At 44.9% G+C, this 17,621-nt stretch overlaps 1 protein-coding gene across 1 annotated transcript in view; it reads left to right on the top strand.

The window, feature by feature from the left end:
* The window catches only part of LOC136827981 (amidophosphoribosyltransferase-like), a 69,315-nt gene extending 52,185 nt beyond the window's left edge, over nt 1-17,130 (top strand). Inside the window, exon 10 of the mRNA XM_067085579.1 lies at nt 16,825-17,130. Within this exon, the coding sequence (XP_066941680.1) occupies nt 16,825-16,964 (140 nt within the window). The 3' untranslated portion in view covers nt 16,965-17,130. The remainder of the gene's footprint in view (nt 1-16,824) is intronic.
* The last annotated feature ends 491 nt before the right edge of the window (nt 17,131-17,621 follow it).

The following is a 17,621-nucleotide window of genomic DNA, read 5'->3' on the forward strand; positions in this document are numbered from 1 at the left end:
TCCACAGTTCATTCCAGGGAATTAAAATGCTCTGGCAGTTCAGTTCAATAGGAAAGGGCAAGTCCTGCCCCCAGAATGATCGTTACATCCGCAAGGCTGCCAGTCGCTATAGAGTCTGAGGGGAGCGCCAAATGTGGACTTATTTGCATTGTCAATGAACAAGAAACTACCACTGTACTGTTTTCCATGCCAGGGCCCTCAGGCTTGGGCAGTGGATGCATTTCAGGATTGGTCCAACCTAGATGCTTACTCTTTTCCCCCTTTTGTAGTAATAAGCAGAGTGCTGAACAAATTTTGGGAAGCAAAAAATTGCAGAATAACTCCTATCACCTTGGCAGCCTGAGAAAGAATGGTTTCTGGATTTTTTACCTCTTTCGGTAGATCACCCTCAAATTCTTCCATTAAGGAAGGACCTACTCAGAGCACTGAATTCCATGTGATTCCACCAAAGCCTCCGCATGCTACACGTAATGACTTGGAGACTCGACAATCTCCTCTGAGGGAGGTTTTCGAAGGTATCTTGGAAATCTATCCTTAAGTCAAGACACGAGACAACCTTGGCCTTGTATCAGAGACAGTGGTTTGTATGTATACAGCTCCTGGTGTCACTCTAGAGGGATTTCCAGCACCCTTACTTCTAGACAAGGTCATTAAGTTCTTTTGCTTCTTAGATGCAGCAAGAATCTTTCAGTTGCTACCATTCAAGGGTATATAGATCCATGATTTCCTCAGTTTTGTGTCATGTGCAGTTGGATATCTCAAACATTCCAGACATAAGGGGTGTTGAGATAATTTGAGATTGTTCCCATAGTTCAGTATCAATCTGTCATGGAACTTTGATGTAGTTTTGATTTTTATATCTGCAGATACTTTTGATCCCTTGGAATCAACTTCTTTGAAGTTTCTTACTATACTACTATTTCTGGGACTCCTAGCGACAGCAAAAAGAGTGAGTTGCAAGCATTCTCCAGTAAGCTAGGCTTTTGTAAACGGGATGCTATTTTGTTGTTGTGCCTTAATTCAGGGCTAAGAATCGTGTTAAAGCAAAGCTATTACCGAGAATGGTAAAGATTCGTTATTTAACCTCGTTAGTGGGGAATGAGGAAGAGAGACTACTCTGTCCTGTTTGGACAAACTTTAAATAGACAGGTTAAAGCCTGTAAGGAGCAAAGTTAACCATTTATTTTATGGTGCTGGAAAGCCTAATACTCCCTTGTCTAAGAACGTGATGTCTTTTTTGTTAAGCTTTTAATAAGACTAGCGCATGAAAACTCAGTCCAGATCTCTTACCTTTATTAAGGGTAAATATTCATAGCGTAAGAGCGGTTGCTATATTATTTAGTTTTTATAAGATTTTGCTACTTGTGGACATAGTTAATAGGGCACGGTGGAAGCGCAATTCAATTTTGCTGCTAATTATCTAAAAGATGTAGAAATTGCATTCGAAAACTGTAGAGTCCTTAGTCTGCTAGTAGTAGTGGATAGTCTTTCCCTGGACCAAAAGAATAAGCATTCTCGCAGGCTCTTTAATTTGTGATCCTGGATGTTTGTTTTCTGGGGAGCATGAAGGTACATTTGTTGTATAGGAGCATACCTTTGTATTTGTATATAAAGTGATACCTCGGTACTCATTGTTAAATGATTCCAGAAGGCATGATGAGTGCTAAAAATGATGTTTACCCAACAAATTTTTCCTATAAAGAATAACGTAAATTGAATTCACTCATACCAGATCACCCCAGAAAATGCCGTTTTATAAGGCATTTTATACAATGATGGGCTTGTATTTTAAAAATGGTATTTTCATTATAAAATAAGTTTTTAAATATACTTACCTGGTAGTTACATATATATAGCTTTATCCCGCCGATTCGTCGCGCGCACGGCAGAAATTCAAAATTCGCAGCAATCACTGATAGATGGTCAGGTGGCCATACCTGAGCGCCCTCTACCAGGTACTTAGAACCATTTCCAGTTGTCCTCAGAAATTCCATGCCCCTGTTCTCAGAGGGGAGGAGGGAGGGACCTTTTATATATGTAACTACCAGGTAAGTATATTTAAAAACTTATTTTATAATGAAAATACCATTTTTAAATATCTAACTTCCCTGGTAGTTACATATATATAGCTGATTGACACCATTGGTGGTGGGTTAGAGAACCAAAACACCGTTGGGAATTCGTATAATTACTAAACACTAAATATTAGCTGTAAACATACTCTGGTTCTTACCTGATAAGGAAGCTGGCTTCATAATTATCCTGCCTCATTCGCCTGCATTCCTTGAGAGACCCAGCGACCCATCCAGGGGGCTGTAGAAAGTCTCTATGGGGCTGTCACACGGTCCTCAACCTTAACATGACTAGACCACCACCCTTGCTATCCTGGCATAGCCATGGACAAAGAGCTGACCACCTGACCCACTAAAATCATTAAATAACACACTCCATAAAACCTAACTTAGACTTGCAACCCCAGACTGTGGAAGGTTGCAACAACCTTCACAGACAACCTGTGAGTTCAAATCAAGAAAAAGGCAAGGGTATAATACAAAAAAAAAAAAAAAGGTTATAGGGTAGAGGCAGTAGTACCCTCTCCAACTACGGCGCCGGAGGCAACGTACGGACCCAGGGAACAGCAATCCTCATATTGGGTCTGTACTTCTTTCAGGTAACAATCTGCGAAGATAGATTTGCTTCGCCAAAAAGTCGCTTCCAAAATCGATTTCATAGACCTGTTGTGTCTATAAGCCATCGGTTGCCACAGCTCTTACTTCGCGCGCTTTGACTTTGAGGATTGGAAAGCTTTTCTCGTCACATTCTTGGTGAGCTTCCCTTATTAAGTCCTTGATAAAGAACGCCAGTGCATTCTTTGATAAGGGTAACGAAGGTTTCTTCACTGAGCACCAGAGGTGATCTGTCTGACCTCTCATGTTTCTGGTCCTTTGTAGATAAAATTTTAGGGCCCTAACTGGACAAAGGCCTCTCTCTTTTTCCTGTCCTACTAAATGAGACAGCCCTGGTATGGAAAAAGATCTGGGCCATGGTTGAGAAGGGTTCTCGTTTTTAGCGAGAAAACCAAGTTGAAGTGAGCAGACTGCATTTTCCCCATTGAAGCCTACTTTCTTGCTAAAGGCTTGTAGTTCTCCTACCCTCTTGGCTGTAGCCAAAGCGACCAGGAAAAGGGTCTTCTTAGTGAGATCCTTCCATGAAGCCTTGTCGAGAGGTTCAAACCTATTCGAGGTTAAAAATTTTAGGACTACGTCCAAATTCCAAGAGGGGGTCAGGTTGTCCTTCCTCTTAACTGTCTCAAAAGACCTTATGAGATCCGTGAGGTCCTTGTCTCCTGACACGTCAATATTTCTGTGACGGAAGACGGAAGCAAGCATGCTGCGGTATCCCTTGATGGTAGATACTGCTAGGTTTCCTTGGGTTTTCAAATGCAGAAGAAAATCTGCCAGTTGAGTTAGAGAGGTACTGGAAGAGGAAATGTTATTTTTCCTGCACCATTCCTGAATACGTCCCACTTTGATTGGTACACCTTGAGTGTGGACGTTCTCCTCGCTCTCGCGATGGCTCTTGCAGCTTCCTTGAAAAGCCCTTCGCTCTTGCCAGTTTTTCGATAGTCGAAAGGCAGTTAGGTTGAGAGCGAGGAGATTTTGATGGTATCTCTCTATATGTGGCTGTCTGAGTAGATCGTTCCGACAAGGTAACGATCTGGGGGTGTCTACTAGCCACTCCATCACCTCCGTGATCCATGGTCTCATGGGCCAAAATGGAGCTATCAGGGTCATGCGGGCGTCGTTCGACTCTCTGAACTTCTTCATGACTCTGTCTAGGATCTTGAATGGAGGAAAAGCGCATATGTCTAGTCCCTCCCAATTCATGAAGAAGGTGTCCACTGCCACTGCTTCCTGGTCTGGGACTGAGAGCAGTAGACTGGTAACCTATTCGTTCTCTGTGTCGCAAAGAGGTCTATTGACGGTTCTCCCCACAGATTCCAAAGCCTGTTGCACACATCGTGATGTAAGGTCCATTCTGTCGTGAGAACCTGTCTTCCTCTGCTGAGAAGATCCGCTCTGACGTTCTTCTCTCCCTCTATGAAGCGGGTGATCAGAGTTAAGTTGTTTGTTTCTGCCCACAGCAGGAGATCTTTGGCTGCCTCGTAAAGGGAAACCGAACGAGTGCCACCCTGTTTCCTGATGTAGGCCAACGCTGTGGTGTTGTCTGCGTTGACCTGTACAATCTTGTTCTGGACCTTCTCCTGAAAGTGGACTAGTGCAAGATGAATGGCCACCAGTTCCTTGACATTTATATGCCATTTCTTCTGATGGTTTTCCCATAGACCTGAGATCTCGCCCTTCCCAGCGTTGCACCCCATCCCATGTCCGATGCTTCTGAATACAACACTAGGTCGGGGTTCTTTTGTTGAAGTTCGAGGCCTAATTGAAGTTTTTTGGGGTCGTTCCACCAACTCAAATGATTTTTGATTCCCAGAGGGATCGGAATCCACGTCTCCAGATCTTGGCCTCTTTTCCAATAGCTTGACAGATGGAACTGAAGTGGACGTAGATGTAGTCTTCCCAGGGAGACGAATTGTTCGATCGAGGAGAGGGTCCCCAGCAGACTCATCCACTCCCCTCGCCGAACAGGTCCATCTCCCTAGAAAGAGCTTCACCTTTTCTAAGCAATCTAGAATGCGTTTCGGGGCTGGAAAAGCCCGAAAAACCACTGACTGAATCCTCATCCCCAGGTAGATGATGTCCTGTGAAGGCGTTAGCTGCGATTTGGCTAGATTTACTACCAGACCTAATTGTTGCGTCAAATTCATTGTAACTTGTAGATCCTCCAGACACTTTGCTTGCGATCTGGCTCTGATTAGCCAATCGTCCAGGTACATCGAAATCCGTATCCCTTTTAGATGTAACCAGTGAGCTACGTTCGATGCCACTCGAGAGAAAACGTAAGGAGCCGTGCTTAGTCCAAAACAAAGTGCTCTGAACTGATAGGTTGTCCCGAGATGCACAAACCTCAGATATTTTCTGTAGTTCGGGTGAATTGGTACGTGAAAATACGCGTCCTGTAGGTCTATCGAAACCATCCAGTCTTCCTGTCTGGTGCCTGCTAGGACTGACGCAGATGTCTCCATGGCAAACTTGACTTTGCTTACGTACTTGTTCAGTGGACTTACGTCCAGAACTGGTCTCCAACCCCGAAAGTTCTTGGGTACCAGAAAAAGTCTGTTGTAAAAACCTCTGATGAGAGGTCCTTTACCTCTTCTATTGCTGCTTTTGATAGCATCTGGGTCACCTGTTCTTGAAGAGCTGCTGCTTTGCTCCCTGAGTAAGTAGCTGTCAACTCTAACGGTTCTTGTGAAAGAGGGGGCTTCCTTAGGAAGGGAATCTTGTATCCTTCCTTCAAAACTTCGACTGTCCATACGTCCGCTCCCTTTGGCTCCACTCTTGCCAAAAGTGGGATAACCTGGCTCCCACTTGTGTCTGGAGGTTGTTGTGATCATTTCTTGATTTGGGTTGCTGCTTGGGGTTCTTACGAAGTTGTCCTCCAGCAGCCATTCTCTGACTTCCTCTCAAAAGGGCTCTCCCACGAAAGGGCTGACGCGTAGGGAGGAGCTTCCTTGTCCTTCCTGGCTAAAAAGTTTGCCGGAAGAACTTTCCTAGCAGTCCTTGTGATCAGATCTTGCGTTGATTGTTGCGCAAGGGCTGCTGATAAGTCCATAACCAGCTCTGAAGGGAAGAGCTGTTTAGATAAGGGAGCATACAACAGTTCAGATTTCTGAGCTAAAGTCACCCCAGAAGACACGAACGAACACAGCATAGCTCGTTTCTTGATAACACCTGCTGTGAAAAGGGCAGAAAGTTCGACCGACCCGTCCCTCACAGCTTTATTGAGACAGGCAATAAGGTGCATTTGCGTGTCATTCTTCTGATCTGAAACCTCTGCAAGAGCTGCAAGAGTCCAGTCCATCAAGCTGAAGACTTCAATAGTTCTGAAGACGCCTTTCAGCAAATGATCCAACTCCGAAGTGGACCACAGAACCTTGGCTTTTGTCATGGCTGTTCTCCGTGAAGAGTCAACGAGTCTGGAGAAGTCCCCTTGGGAGGAGGCAGGAACTCCCAAACCGAGAGCTTCCCCAGTCTTGTACCACACGCTGGATCTAGAAGCCAATCTTGTCAGGGGAAAGGAAAAAGTTGTCTTTCCTTGTTCCTTCTTCTTCAAAATCCAATCATTCAGTGTCGAAAAGGCTCTCTTCACTGATTTGGCCAACACTGTCTTCTTGAATGAGGAAGACTTCTGGGGTCTACCCATCAAATATTGCGAGGGAGGACTCCGAGGTACGGCCTGTTGAAAATCGTTAGGAAATAAGTCCGCCAAAAGAGTAAGAAGTCTTTTCAGATCAGCGGCATGAAGAGTTTCTTGAGTTTCCTCTTCCGAGATCTCTTCCAAAGGATCCGCTATTTCCGATGTCGAACGAGAGGGGGAAACGTGTGAATCGTGCTGCTTGCGTGCGTCACGCATGCGTCCAACTTGCTGCGAGGGAGCTTCACGATCCTTGTTCCCTCCCGTCACTCGTGCGGCTTGTTGCGGGGAAGCGTCTATGAGCGCTGCAACTTGCCGCGAGTTTGCGTCTTGCTGGCTGTTAGCGTCTTGTTGTTCTGATTCTTGCCTTACCCTCTTCTTGGGTCTGTTGACGTCCTTAGATTCCTTCTTGTGTGTTTCTTCTCTTAGTCCTTGCGACTTGTAAGAGTCAAAAAGAGACACAAGGGACTGCTGGACTTCCGACAAGAACTTTACTTGAGGTGCCACTTGCTGCTGGGAAACAACTGGAGATGGCACTGCACGAGCTTCCACAACTTCGGAGACTCTAGCTGGGATCTTTTGATGAAGAGGTGGTGACGCAGCTTGCGACACGTCCCATTCTGGGGGCGGGGGAGAAGCGTGAACTGAAGTCATGTATACGTCTTCTTCCTCCGACGAGCTATGCGTCTTACGCCTCTGTTTAGGCGCAGAAACGCCGTCTTCTTCCGACAGGAATCTCTCTGGAGAGCTCCATTTGCTGCAAGAGGGTTGTTGGAGCGGGAAGGGGGACCTGCGTCTCTTGATAGGTCTAGATTCTTGTGATTGACGCCAACCACGTCTGGGTCTTGCGTCATCCGAGGAAGACGAACACGTCCTCATCTCGCTTTTCCTGCGGCGTAGGGGAGCGCCCTGGGATGCGTCAACAGGATCGCCGAGGGGACGTCCGCTCGTTGTTCAACGTCTCTCACCTCCCTTAGCCTGTCGACGTTCCTTCTCCCAGGGGTTGGGGAGCATGGAAGAGGTCTAGGGCTAGGAGCGTGACAGACACGAACGGACGCACCCTCCACTGCACTAACACTGTCACCGAACTTTTGTTGCAAACTATGCACTGCCCCCCACATCACTTCCCTATCCGAAGAAAGGGATTGCACAGAAACTCCTATGGCCGAAATAGCAGCCATTATATCCTTTAATGACGGATTACTTACTCCCGACTCCGCAGGAGGATCGGGTACTATAACCTTAGGGTTAGGATCAGGAATATTAGTATCAGACAAGTTAGAAAGGACTTGACTATCAGAAGACCTAGCTGAAAGGACACTGGAAGATCTAGCTCTCCTAATTCTGTCCTTTTCCAATCGCCTCACATAGCGATCATACTCTCTCCACTCTTTCTCGGACAAACTTTCACACTCCTTGCATCTATCATCAAGTGCACACACATGATCTCTGCATTTCTTACAAACTGTGTGGGGATCAAGAGCAGCCTTGGGAAGCCGGTTCTTGCATCCCCTAACACACATTCTAACAACAGGGTCAGCCATCTTGAAAAGCAAGTACAAAGAACAATTGTAACAGTCAGAAACCGACCAAATAGGCTAACAATGAGAAAAGAAAAATCCAGGGAAAATCCAAAATCAGCGAAAGCCATCAACGAAAACCAAACAAGTAATGGGTACTTCACCAATTGTAGTAAAGCAAACCAAAGTAGAGCGAATTTCCAACGTGTTGATAGAACGACGGCAGGGAATTTCTGAGGACAATTGGGAATGGTTCTAAGTACCTGGTAGAGGGCGCTCAGGTATGGCCACCTGACCATCTATCGGCGATTGCCGCGAATTTTGAATTTCTGCCGTGCGCGCGACGAATCGGCGGGATAAAGCTATATATATGTAACTACCAGGGAAGTTAGATATTTAAAAACATCGTAGTCAGATACAACAATAATTAGATTAAACACAAAAAAATACTGTATAAAGGAACTACGTCTCTCAAATCCAGCAACGGAGGGGATCGCAGAGTAACTCCTCAATGTTCTATCAGGAAACAGAAGGGGGCAATGGCAAACCTCTTGCCATCCGAAACCTCCTGACTTAGCCTCTACGAGGATAAACCTCTTGTCATCCAGTACAAAAGTGAGGAGATGCTAGAGCTTCCTGTTGGTTGAAACACCATTGTCTCTACTCTGGCTGTGTAGGAAGAAAAGGGGGAACACCACTGAGGACCCAACCCCCATTATCCTAGGTGGGTCAGTTATGTGGACTTACAAGTCATTAAACCTTGCAGACCCAGAAAAAATTAATGGCATTAGTTAACCCCAGGAAAATGCTGTTCCATTTTTGACAAAGCCTCCCCAAAAAAAAAAACTTATACAGTCTAGGAAAATTCCTGTTCAATTTCTAGTAAAGGTGTGCCACTAACTAAAGAGTTTGATGTCTCTAAGCACAAAAATTATCTCTACATGACTAAGAAGATTCTGCCTGGATTTCCTCAAAGTATTCATTAACTTGCTGGGGGGGAGGGGGTGATACTGCTTACCTAAGGGTATCTTGCATGTCAAGGAAAAAGCCTGATTTCCTCAAGGGTACCTCATTAACCAGTGGGTTCTTTATCTGTAACACAAAGGTATTCACACGTTTCAGAAAATTCTAACCAAATTTCCTTAAAAACTACTCGTTAAGTAATGGTGCCTACAGAAAAGCAATTATACATGTCAAGAAAAATTCTTGTCAAATTTCCTTTGCATGCTCATTAACTGATGGGTTTTTAAACTCATAAACCCCAACAAGAAAAAGGCAAAATTTGAAAGCACAAACAAGGTAAAAAAATGAGAAAAGGGAATACTCAGGGTTCTTCCTCCGAGTGCAGTTCCTCTTGTCCCGGGGTCTCTTCTTCAGGAGGGTGGGCTTCAACTCCTACAACACCCTGGTCCTATACTAATTTGTGCTCTTCCTCAGAGATTGGTTTTACATCACAGTGTCCCCCCTTCCCACTGGTCTCATCTCTCCTCCTGGAGGTGGGAGGGATCCCTCTATTGATGTTGCTCCTGTAAGTGGTAATCTATTGCAGAGGAGCAACCCACTGAAGGAGAAAAGGGGGAGGTTAAAACTCTGGGGAGCAGTGAGATTGAGAGCAAATCTTTTCACTCGGCTCTCCTTCTGCTAGTGAGGAAACTCACGCTCCTTCCCCTCCCCAACTCTCAGGCATCAAAGACACACTCTCTCTCTCTCTCTCTCTCTCTCTCTCTCTCTCTCTCTCTCTCTCTCTCTCTGGGAGGGGCCTCAGCCACTTCATAGGCCTATACTGCATCCCCCCCCCTTCCATGATGAAATTGGGGGACGCTGGGGTGGGGTGAGGGGACTAAAAGGTGTCTAGGGACTTAAGGGCAATATCCTTCAAGTAGAATGAGGTGAAGGTAGCCTGAAGGCACTGGACTGCCGCCCTGATTATCAGATGGACTAAGAAGTTTTGACAGGTGATAGAGGACCCTATGCCCCTCATCTTATAAGCTCGTAGATGGGTCAGAGGGTCCTCTGCATTGCTGGGGACTTGTAAGCTCTTGAGATTACCTCCTGTAACCAGAAGGAGATGGTGTTCTTGGATACCTCCTCCTTGCAATGTCTTGTACTCACAAAAGGCACTTGCAATCTGGTCCAAGGTTCTTCTTCTTTCTCAAGTAACATTTCAAGGCGCAAGTCGGGCACAGTGAAATCGTGTGGCTTTCCATCAATGAATTCTTGTAAGGAGGGAATCTAAAAACTCTTGAACATTGTACCTTGAACTGAGGGATTTTGTCTTAGCCACACATTCCTTGATGAAGGAGAACAAGAGAGACAGCCACCCCTCTGAGTGCTTATGAGACATGACAGTTTATGCAACTCTCCCACTCTCTTGGCCAAGGCAAGGACTAGAAAAAAGGCCATTTTAAGGGTAAGATTCCTGTCGAATGGCTGAGATGGGTGTGTAGGGAGCTGTAAGAGGCTTCAAAGTACCATTGTCAGGTCCCACCAAGAGGACCTGATCTCTAGGAGGGCATGACTGTTAGAAGCTTCTGTAACAGCCAAGGCAGGCATGCAGGAACACTAAGAAGTCCATTACTTGTTGAAGAGAAGTACCGACTGAAGAGTAACCCTTCGACAACACTTGTTGAAGAAGATATCCCACTGCCCCTGGTAGACATTTGCTGAGGTGTGCAGAGGGTGCCAGACATCTTCCTTGCTATGGGGCTCTTGGGATGTGTCAGGAGTGATGGGTTTGTGTGCCACTTAGTGTGTGACCAAAGGGTGGGGGCTACTATTGTCATGCAAAGACTTTGGGGTCGTGAAAGCTGTTGAATACCCATGTTGTCCCATGGGTTTTGGAATGCATCTTACATTGCTGCCCAAGGGTCTGGAACTTTGAGCAGATGGGAAGTTTACTATTCAATTTGATGGTGAACAGACACATCATTGGCTGTCCCACAGGTCAGACAGTCTCACTGTTACTGCTTGGTGTAGGGACCATCCCATCCCCATGGCTTAGTTGTTGTGCCATGACGTTCTTGTTGCCTGGGATGTACCTGACTCGCAGCTCGATCCTGTGCATCAGTGCTCATTTGTGCATCTGGTGCAACAAGTGGGAGGCTGTCCCCCCCCCTCCCTTGTTTGTTGATGTAGGCTACTAGAGTGGTTGTAGCTAATGACTATCACCGATGCCTGAAGTGCCAGCCATGATGCTGTCTTCTCTAGCACACTGATGTGCACTCTATTCATGTTTGGGGACCAAGTCCCTAAAGTGAACTCTCCTCCCAGATGAGCTTCCCAACCTTTGCCTGACTCATCTTAGACTAGGAGTAACTCCAGAGGAGGAGCTCTCAGTGAGACTCCCTGAAGGAGATGGTAGTCCAACAGCCACAACTCTTAGTCATTCCAAGCTTTGTTGTTGAGGGGGACAAAATGAGGTGGCTTGAGCAGAAATAACCAGTGATGTTAAGAGTTGCCATGGGAGTGCATGAAAATGGCTTCTCTCATTTGGGACAAGTTTCTCCAGGGACATAAGGTGGGCCAGTATTACTTGCCACTGTCAGACTGGTTGTTCCTCCTCCTTCAAAAAGCACCTGACAACTTCCTTGAGGTTGTCTATTCATGGGGGTGCTGGGAAGGCCTTCACTGCAGTTGTGTCCAGGAATATTCCAAGATACTTCATCCTATGCTTTGGAACTAAGTCTGATTTCTGCCAGTTTATAACACTCTCCAGACTGTTTGTCTTGTAAAAGCTGCTTTTCTGAGGAAGCGAGGATGAGCCAGTCATCCAGTGCAAAAGATGGCGAACACCTGCGGGGCTGTTGTCAGGCCAAAGCAGAGGGCCTTGAACTGAAAGACCTCTCCTTGGCAAATGAAATGAAGGAACTACCTTGAGTCATGGTGAATATGGATATGAAAGTAAGCACCCTGGAGATTGATTGAGATCATGGAGGGTGTGTGATGTAGCCATTCAGTGCTTAGAGCTCTACTCAGGCCTCCATCCTCCCAAAGCTTTATCCACTAAGAGGAGACAGCTGTAGAAGCCTGGAGACCTGGTCAGAAATATCTCGATCACTCCCTTCTGCATCATAGTCTCAACCTCTGTCCGCAGAACTTTGGATTTGGTCGAGTTGGTAAGGTGTGTTGGGAATAGGATTGGGTCTGGGGAGAGAGGGGACTGCTGTTCCTTGCAAGAGTTTGTATCCATCCTTCAGGACCACTGCTAACCACTGTTTTGCCCCATGTTGATGGTGTGCTGTCCAATGATTCGAGAGGCAGACAGCCACTGTGACAGCTAAGGGAGGGGTCAGTCTCATTGGGAACCCTCTCTTTTCCTGCACCTACCTCTTTTAGGCTGACTCAGGAAGGAAGGGTGAAAGGGCTGAGAGGTGTCTGCACTGCACCCTTTGTAGGGGTAGATGGAGTGGGATCTTGTCTCAGCTTCATCTGCAGGGTTTTCCGCTGTGCAGACAACATGGTAGCCTTGGTCAAAGCCAGAATTTTGGAAGCTGACGGCCTGCTTCCTTGGCTGGACTTGAAGGTGGCTGCCCAAGAGATGAAGCTGTCACGTGAATCTTCCCTCTTAATAGCCGCTGCTGCTTCCACCTTCCCTTGGGGAAGTAGAAGTGGGAGTCTAGGATTGAGCTATTTCTGAGAGACAGCCAACTCTCATGAGACACCTGCCCAGACATAAGGGAGAGGAACTAGTCTTGACATCATAAGCTTCCTTATCTTATTATTATTAAAAATTATAGCAGTTTCCACAGCATTTAATTTATACAGAGTCTTCTCTGTTCTTCTTCTTATCTTTTTTCCTTCAGCCTGTAGCTGGTAAATCAGGTTTCCCAAGGACACAAAGATTTCTGTTTTCTTAGGTTTATTTCCTCTGACGCTTCAAATGCGCTCTGGTGTGTATTTTCAAAGAGTGAATGAAATGGCATTCAGGTTACAAGGGTATATACAGCAAGCGGGGGTGGGGCGGTGGGTGTACAGTTGCCAGGTTGGTTATTCAGCTGCGTTTTGGTTGGTGACAAAGTCGGTCCCAGAGGCGTTGAGACCTTCTGAGCCTAATTACCATTGGAATTTGGGAGTGGCTGTTATCCGGGATTATAGGTTGTTCAGAGGATCTGCCATCTGTGTCTGGTGCTGTGTCTCTCTCTCTCTCTCTCTCTCTCTCTCTCTCTCTCTCTCTCTCTCTCTCTCTCTCTCTCTCTCTCTCTCTCTCCTCGGTGTCCGGCGTCAGCTTGTTTCTTAAATTTCTCCGTATGATGGTAGGGAGACATTCGGTTTCCTTCACCATGTTGATGTTCGACTTTTTTTAAAAATATGTAGTGCTTCGAGAAGCATTAGGCATTGGAGGTCCGTTGCTTGGTCTATGATATTGGCTTTCTTTACAAGTTCTTCTCTTTCGGGCCTTCTTTGATGTTATTGCGAGTAATGACTAAAAATAGCCCCTTCTTGGAGGTGACAGGAGACGCTTGGAGAGTTCGGTAGTGGTCATCCCGACATAAGAGTGGTGGCATCTTTCCACCGGGCAAGTAAATTTGTAGATGACACTACTTCTTTTCAAAGGCGTTTCTGGGGGCGCAGGGTTGTTTTTAAGCAACAACTGGCTTGTTTTCATATTTTTATAGTATATTATCAGGATAATTTTGTCATCTTTTGCAATAGGGGTTACATTTTAATTTATTATTTTTCTGAGGCCCTTCTCATCTTCTACATATTTTTGGTGCATGTAGTGCCTGTAATATAGTTGTATGGGCTTACTATGGTTGTTTTCGGTGTCTGTCATGCTTTCCCAGTGCCAGTTATTTATAGAGACTTGGGTTTGTTGTTCAACCATGTGATTAGAGAAGTTGTTATTAATTAGTATTTGTGCTGATTTTTCTATCTCTTCCGTAGTTCCTTTCCACGTGGAACAGTGTGAGAGGACGCAACAGACGAAGGCTGGCGACCACAGACTTTTTATACCTGTCTGGGCACCCACTGGACCCATTAAGGCATAGACCCGTGTTCGTGGGTTTCTTGTATACTATGGTGGTATAATCCGTCATGGTCTGCTGTACCCAAATGTCCAGAAAGGGAAGGGCACCGTCAACACTACGTTCGCACGTGAAACAGATGACGGAACATTCTTCAAAAGTAGTCCTTAATTTTTCTAGGTCTTCTTCGCTATTCACTCTCACAAAGGTGCCATCTGTATACCTGTAGTATTGAGGAGGGCAGGGGAGCTTATGGAAGAGCCCCTGCTCTACAACACTCATGTAGAAATTAGCACATAGGACCCCTAAAGGGGATCCCATTGCCACGCCATCGATCTGGCAGTAAAGATGTCCTCTGTGGTTGGTGAAGGGGGCCTTCTTAGTACATGTTTCGAGAAGGGTGTTTAGGGCTTCTTTGGGGATGTTCATGGTCGGTGTGTCCTCACATCTATATACCCTATTCAGGATATGTTCATCATCTCATCAACTGGCACGTTTGTGAAGAGGCTCTCGACGTCTAGGGAGGCGATGATGCCTGTAGAAGGAGAGTCTTGGAGATTCTGTAGAAATCAGTGAGAGTTGGGGGAAGGAATGTTCTGGTGTCGCACTCTCGAACAATGAGAGGAGAGACTCGTCCGAGAGTGGGCACGGGGGGGCAGACCTCTCCCAGGAGAGGGACTGGTCTCTATGTGTCCTTGTAGTTGAGCAAGACTGGCCCAAATTGGGAGAAGTTGGACAGTCTTGCCTATGGGAGCTCGCATGAGAGTAATGAGACTCCCTCTGCCCCTGATTTGTTGCCTCTGCCCCTGATTTGTTGACTGGGAGTGGTGGTAAGAGTGAGAACAGAGATCCTGTGAACTTGTCAAGTGGTGCTTGCCTTGAAGAAGTGTCTTCCCTGAGAGGAGAGAGGACCAGGAACACCCAGTGTGCCTGAAGTCGAGAACTCGAAGCCCTGCTCCTAAAGGAGTGGAGGGGCAAAGGTGAGCACTTCCCCCTGGGTGGGTAGGTCACTGGAGTGGGACCAGCTGGATTTGCTCTGCCTCCTGGGAGGAGAGTAGCATATGGGGAGTTATCTTATCAGAGTGCTTGCTCGTTTTAGCTTTAGATCTTTTATGGTCTGACAAGGAAAAGGAGGATGAGGATAATAAAGGTGGTGAAAGAGATTGGTGACGTTTCTTGGCAGTTACCTCCTTATTCTCACGAAAGGTGTTGGGGGTTGGTGAGGGGGCAGGGCAGGGTGGGGGGAGGTGATGACCTCCACATGCTTGGCTGTCAGTGGTACCTCCTGGGAGGTAGATGTGGCAGGGAGGTGGTGGATTGGGAGACTGTGCTGATGCTCACCCTTCTGCTCAGCCAAGCACTGTAAAACTGTTGAAAGGGAAGGTGAACCTAGAATGCTTATTGAAGGTTGGGCCACCCTCAGTCACCTTTGGAATTCTAGTTTTTCTTCTTCCTTGCCTGGTGAAGATGTAGTTGGTTTCAAACACTGCGGCTTAAGCCTCTAAAAGAAGCAGCAGTGGTGGGATAAGGGGGGATGGATGAAGGGGAAGATAAAGTTCTGGAAGGACTTGGCATGGGGTCTTTGCTAGATGAAGCATCCATCTTAGGCTTCTTCCTCTTCCCATAATTTTGCCATTGTGAAGAAGGGCATACAGCACATTCAGGGAAGGGAAAATCACAAGAACACACTTTTTCCCCTGCAAGAAACACATAATGAGTGTACAGTAGATCTACCACTACGGGAGACAAAAAATGGCAAGGTTGACCACAACCTTCACAATGATGTTTGCTTTCAGTTGGGTGAGCATTGGCATCCACTCTCCCATCGCCACCTGGGTACCACCCTTGTTTAGTCAGAACATCTTGTCAAGCGCATCCACAGGAAGATAGTTTCATATGAAAGCAGTGTTTGTATCCCCATAGGAACAAATATTAAGGTGTGTGTGTGTGTGTGTGTCTGTAGCAACAATACTTGATAAATTCATGATTTTACTTGAAGGTAATTCCTTCCAGCACCTACATCTACAATGGAGGTGGTAGTTCTCCAGTTACGAAGGTAGCTTGTTCCTACAGGTACATTGTCAACTTTGAATGATAAACTTCCTACACAACTTACAGCTGATTGCTTAACACATTTTTGGTCTTAACCCTTAATGGAAGGCATATACAGTAATCACTATTATTTTGAGGTATAATATTTTAATAAATTTTGCACAAAAAAACGTTCCTATCACTTGAATGGGCCATAAATGACTATATGGCAACACTCGCACCTCAGATCAGGATACAGGGAGATTAGTGTGACTTGAGATATCATGGGGGAATGTTCTACTCCTCTCCTTCCCAGTACATCTTGTATCTATTTGCCCATAAATACACTCGGGGATTGCTGTTGGTTTTACTTCTTATCTGTTACGATAGTGTCAGCTGTAATTGTAATTTTGCTAAGTACAAATAAAATATTAGAAAAAAACATTTATAACTCAATAAAAGGTACTACATCTCCCCATCCCAGTAAATCCCCATAAATATTTTACCATAAACACACTCAGGGATTGTTACTGATTTTAGTACTTATGTGTTATGATATTATGTGAGCTGTAATTGTAGTTTTACAAAATAAAATTTCAAAAATTATTAGAAAGAATATGTATAACTCGCTAAAATTTGCATATTTTTATGATCGTCTAAATAAAATTTCAAAAATTATTAGAAAGAATATGTATAACTTGCTAAAATTTGCATATTTTTACGATCGTCTTGGAAAAAAGACCCCATGCAGGGTTGGAAACATTCACTTTCAGTTTCCTTTGGAAGGAACTAAAAAATTTTTACAAAATTTTTTATACTATGTGCATTTGCATGTCTTCTTTCCATTGATGTGTTTTTATATTTTTTTAATTGGCCTACCTTAAAGTTTGCCCAGGCTAGGGGTTTTGTATATTTTAACCCCAGAAAAGGAAAAAAATAAAAAAATAAAAATGTAGTCCATGTCTTCTAAAATTAATTTTTTTTCCCCGTAGGTGCAGACAGCCTAGCTTACCTCAGCATTGAAGGCTTAATCAAGGCTGTGAGGGAAGGTGCATCTTTAAAAAATGGGGCACCTGTGGGTCACTGTACAGCTTGTCTGGATGGAAAATATCCAGTCCATCTGGAGTGGTAAATTTATTCAACTGATACTTGCTATTTATAGTATTACAAGTACAGCACTTGGAAGTCTATAGAATGTAAATATTATTATTATGTATTTCTTATCAGCTACAGATTTTACAAATTGACCATGACAGCTTCAGTTAATTATGTAAGTTGGCAATAAAATAGTTTATTGAGGTGTATCTTTAATATGTTCAGAGGTGAAAATCTTTAAAAGAAAAAGGAGTGGAATGGATAGAAGGGAAAGAAAACCAACAAAAGTAAAATGACAAATTTTAAAGTAATTTGATTTTAAAATAATTTGTATTTTTCAAGATACAAACCTGAGGTCTTTACAAATGGGAATACCTACAGCGCAGCTAGAAATCAGCCATTCAATACAGTACTTAACAAGGTTGTTGGTAGTTGGTAGGGTGGGAAGTACTACCCTTCAAGGTTGTTGGTAGTTAACTACTGGTGGTAGGGTGGGGAGTACTACCCTTCCGTCTTGCAATGCATTCTTTTACCTTCTGGCCCAGGTATCAGAATGAGGGGTGGCTTGAGATGGGCAGTGTATGTAAAGACCTCAGGTTAGTATGTCAGGAAAAATACAAATTACCTTAAAATTTGTCAATTGTTCCTACATGAATACATACTCTCGGACTTTGCATATGGAAGACTTACTTTT

This window comes from Macrobrachium rosenbergii, chromosome 42, assembly GCF_040412425.1.
Source record: "Macrobrachium rosenbergii isolate ZJJX-2024 chromosome 42, ASM4041242v1, whole genome shotgun sequence".
Classification (NCBI taxonomy): Eukaryota; Metazoa; Arthropoda; class Malacostraca; order Decapoda; family Palaemonidae; genus Macrobrachium; species Macrobrachium rosenbergii.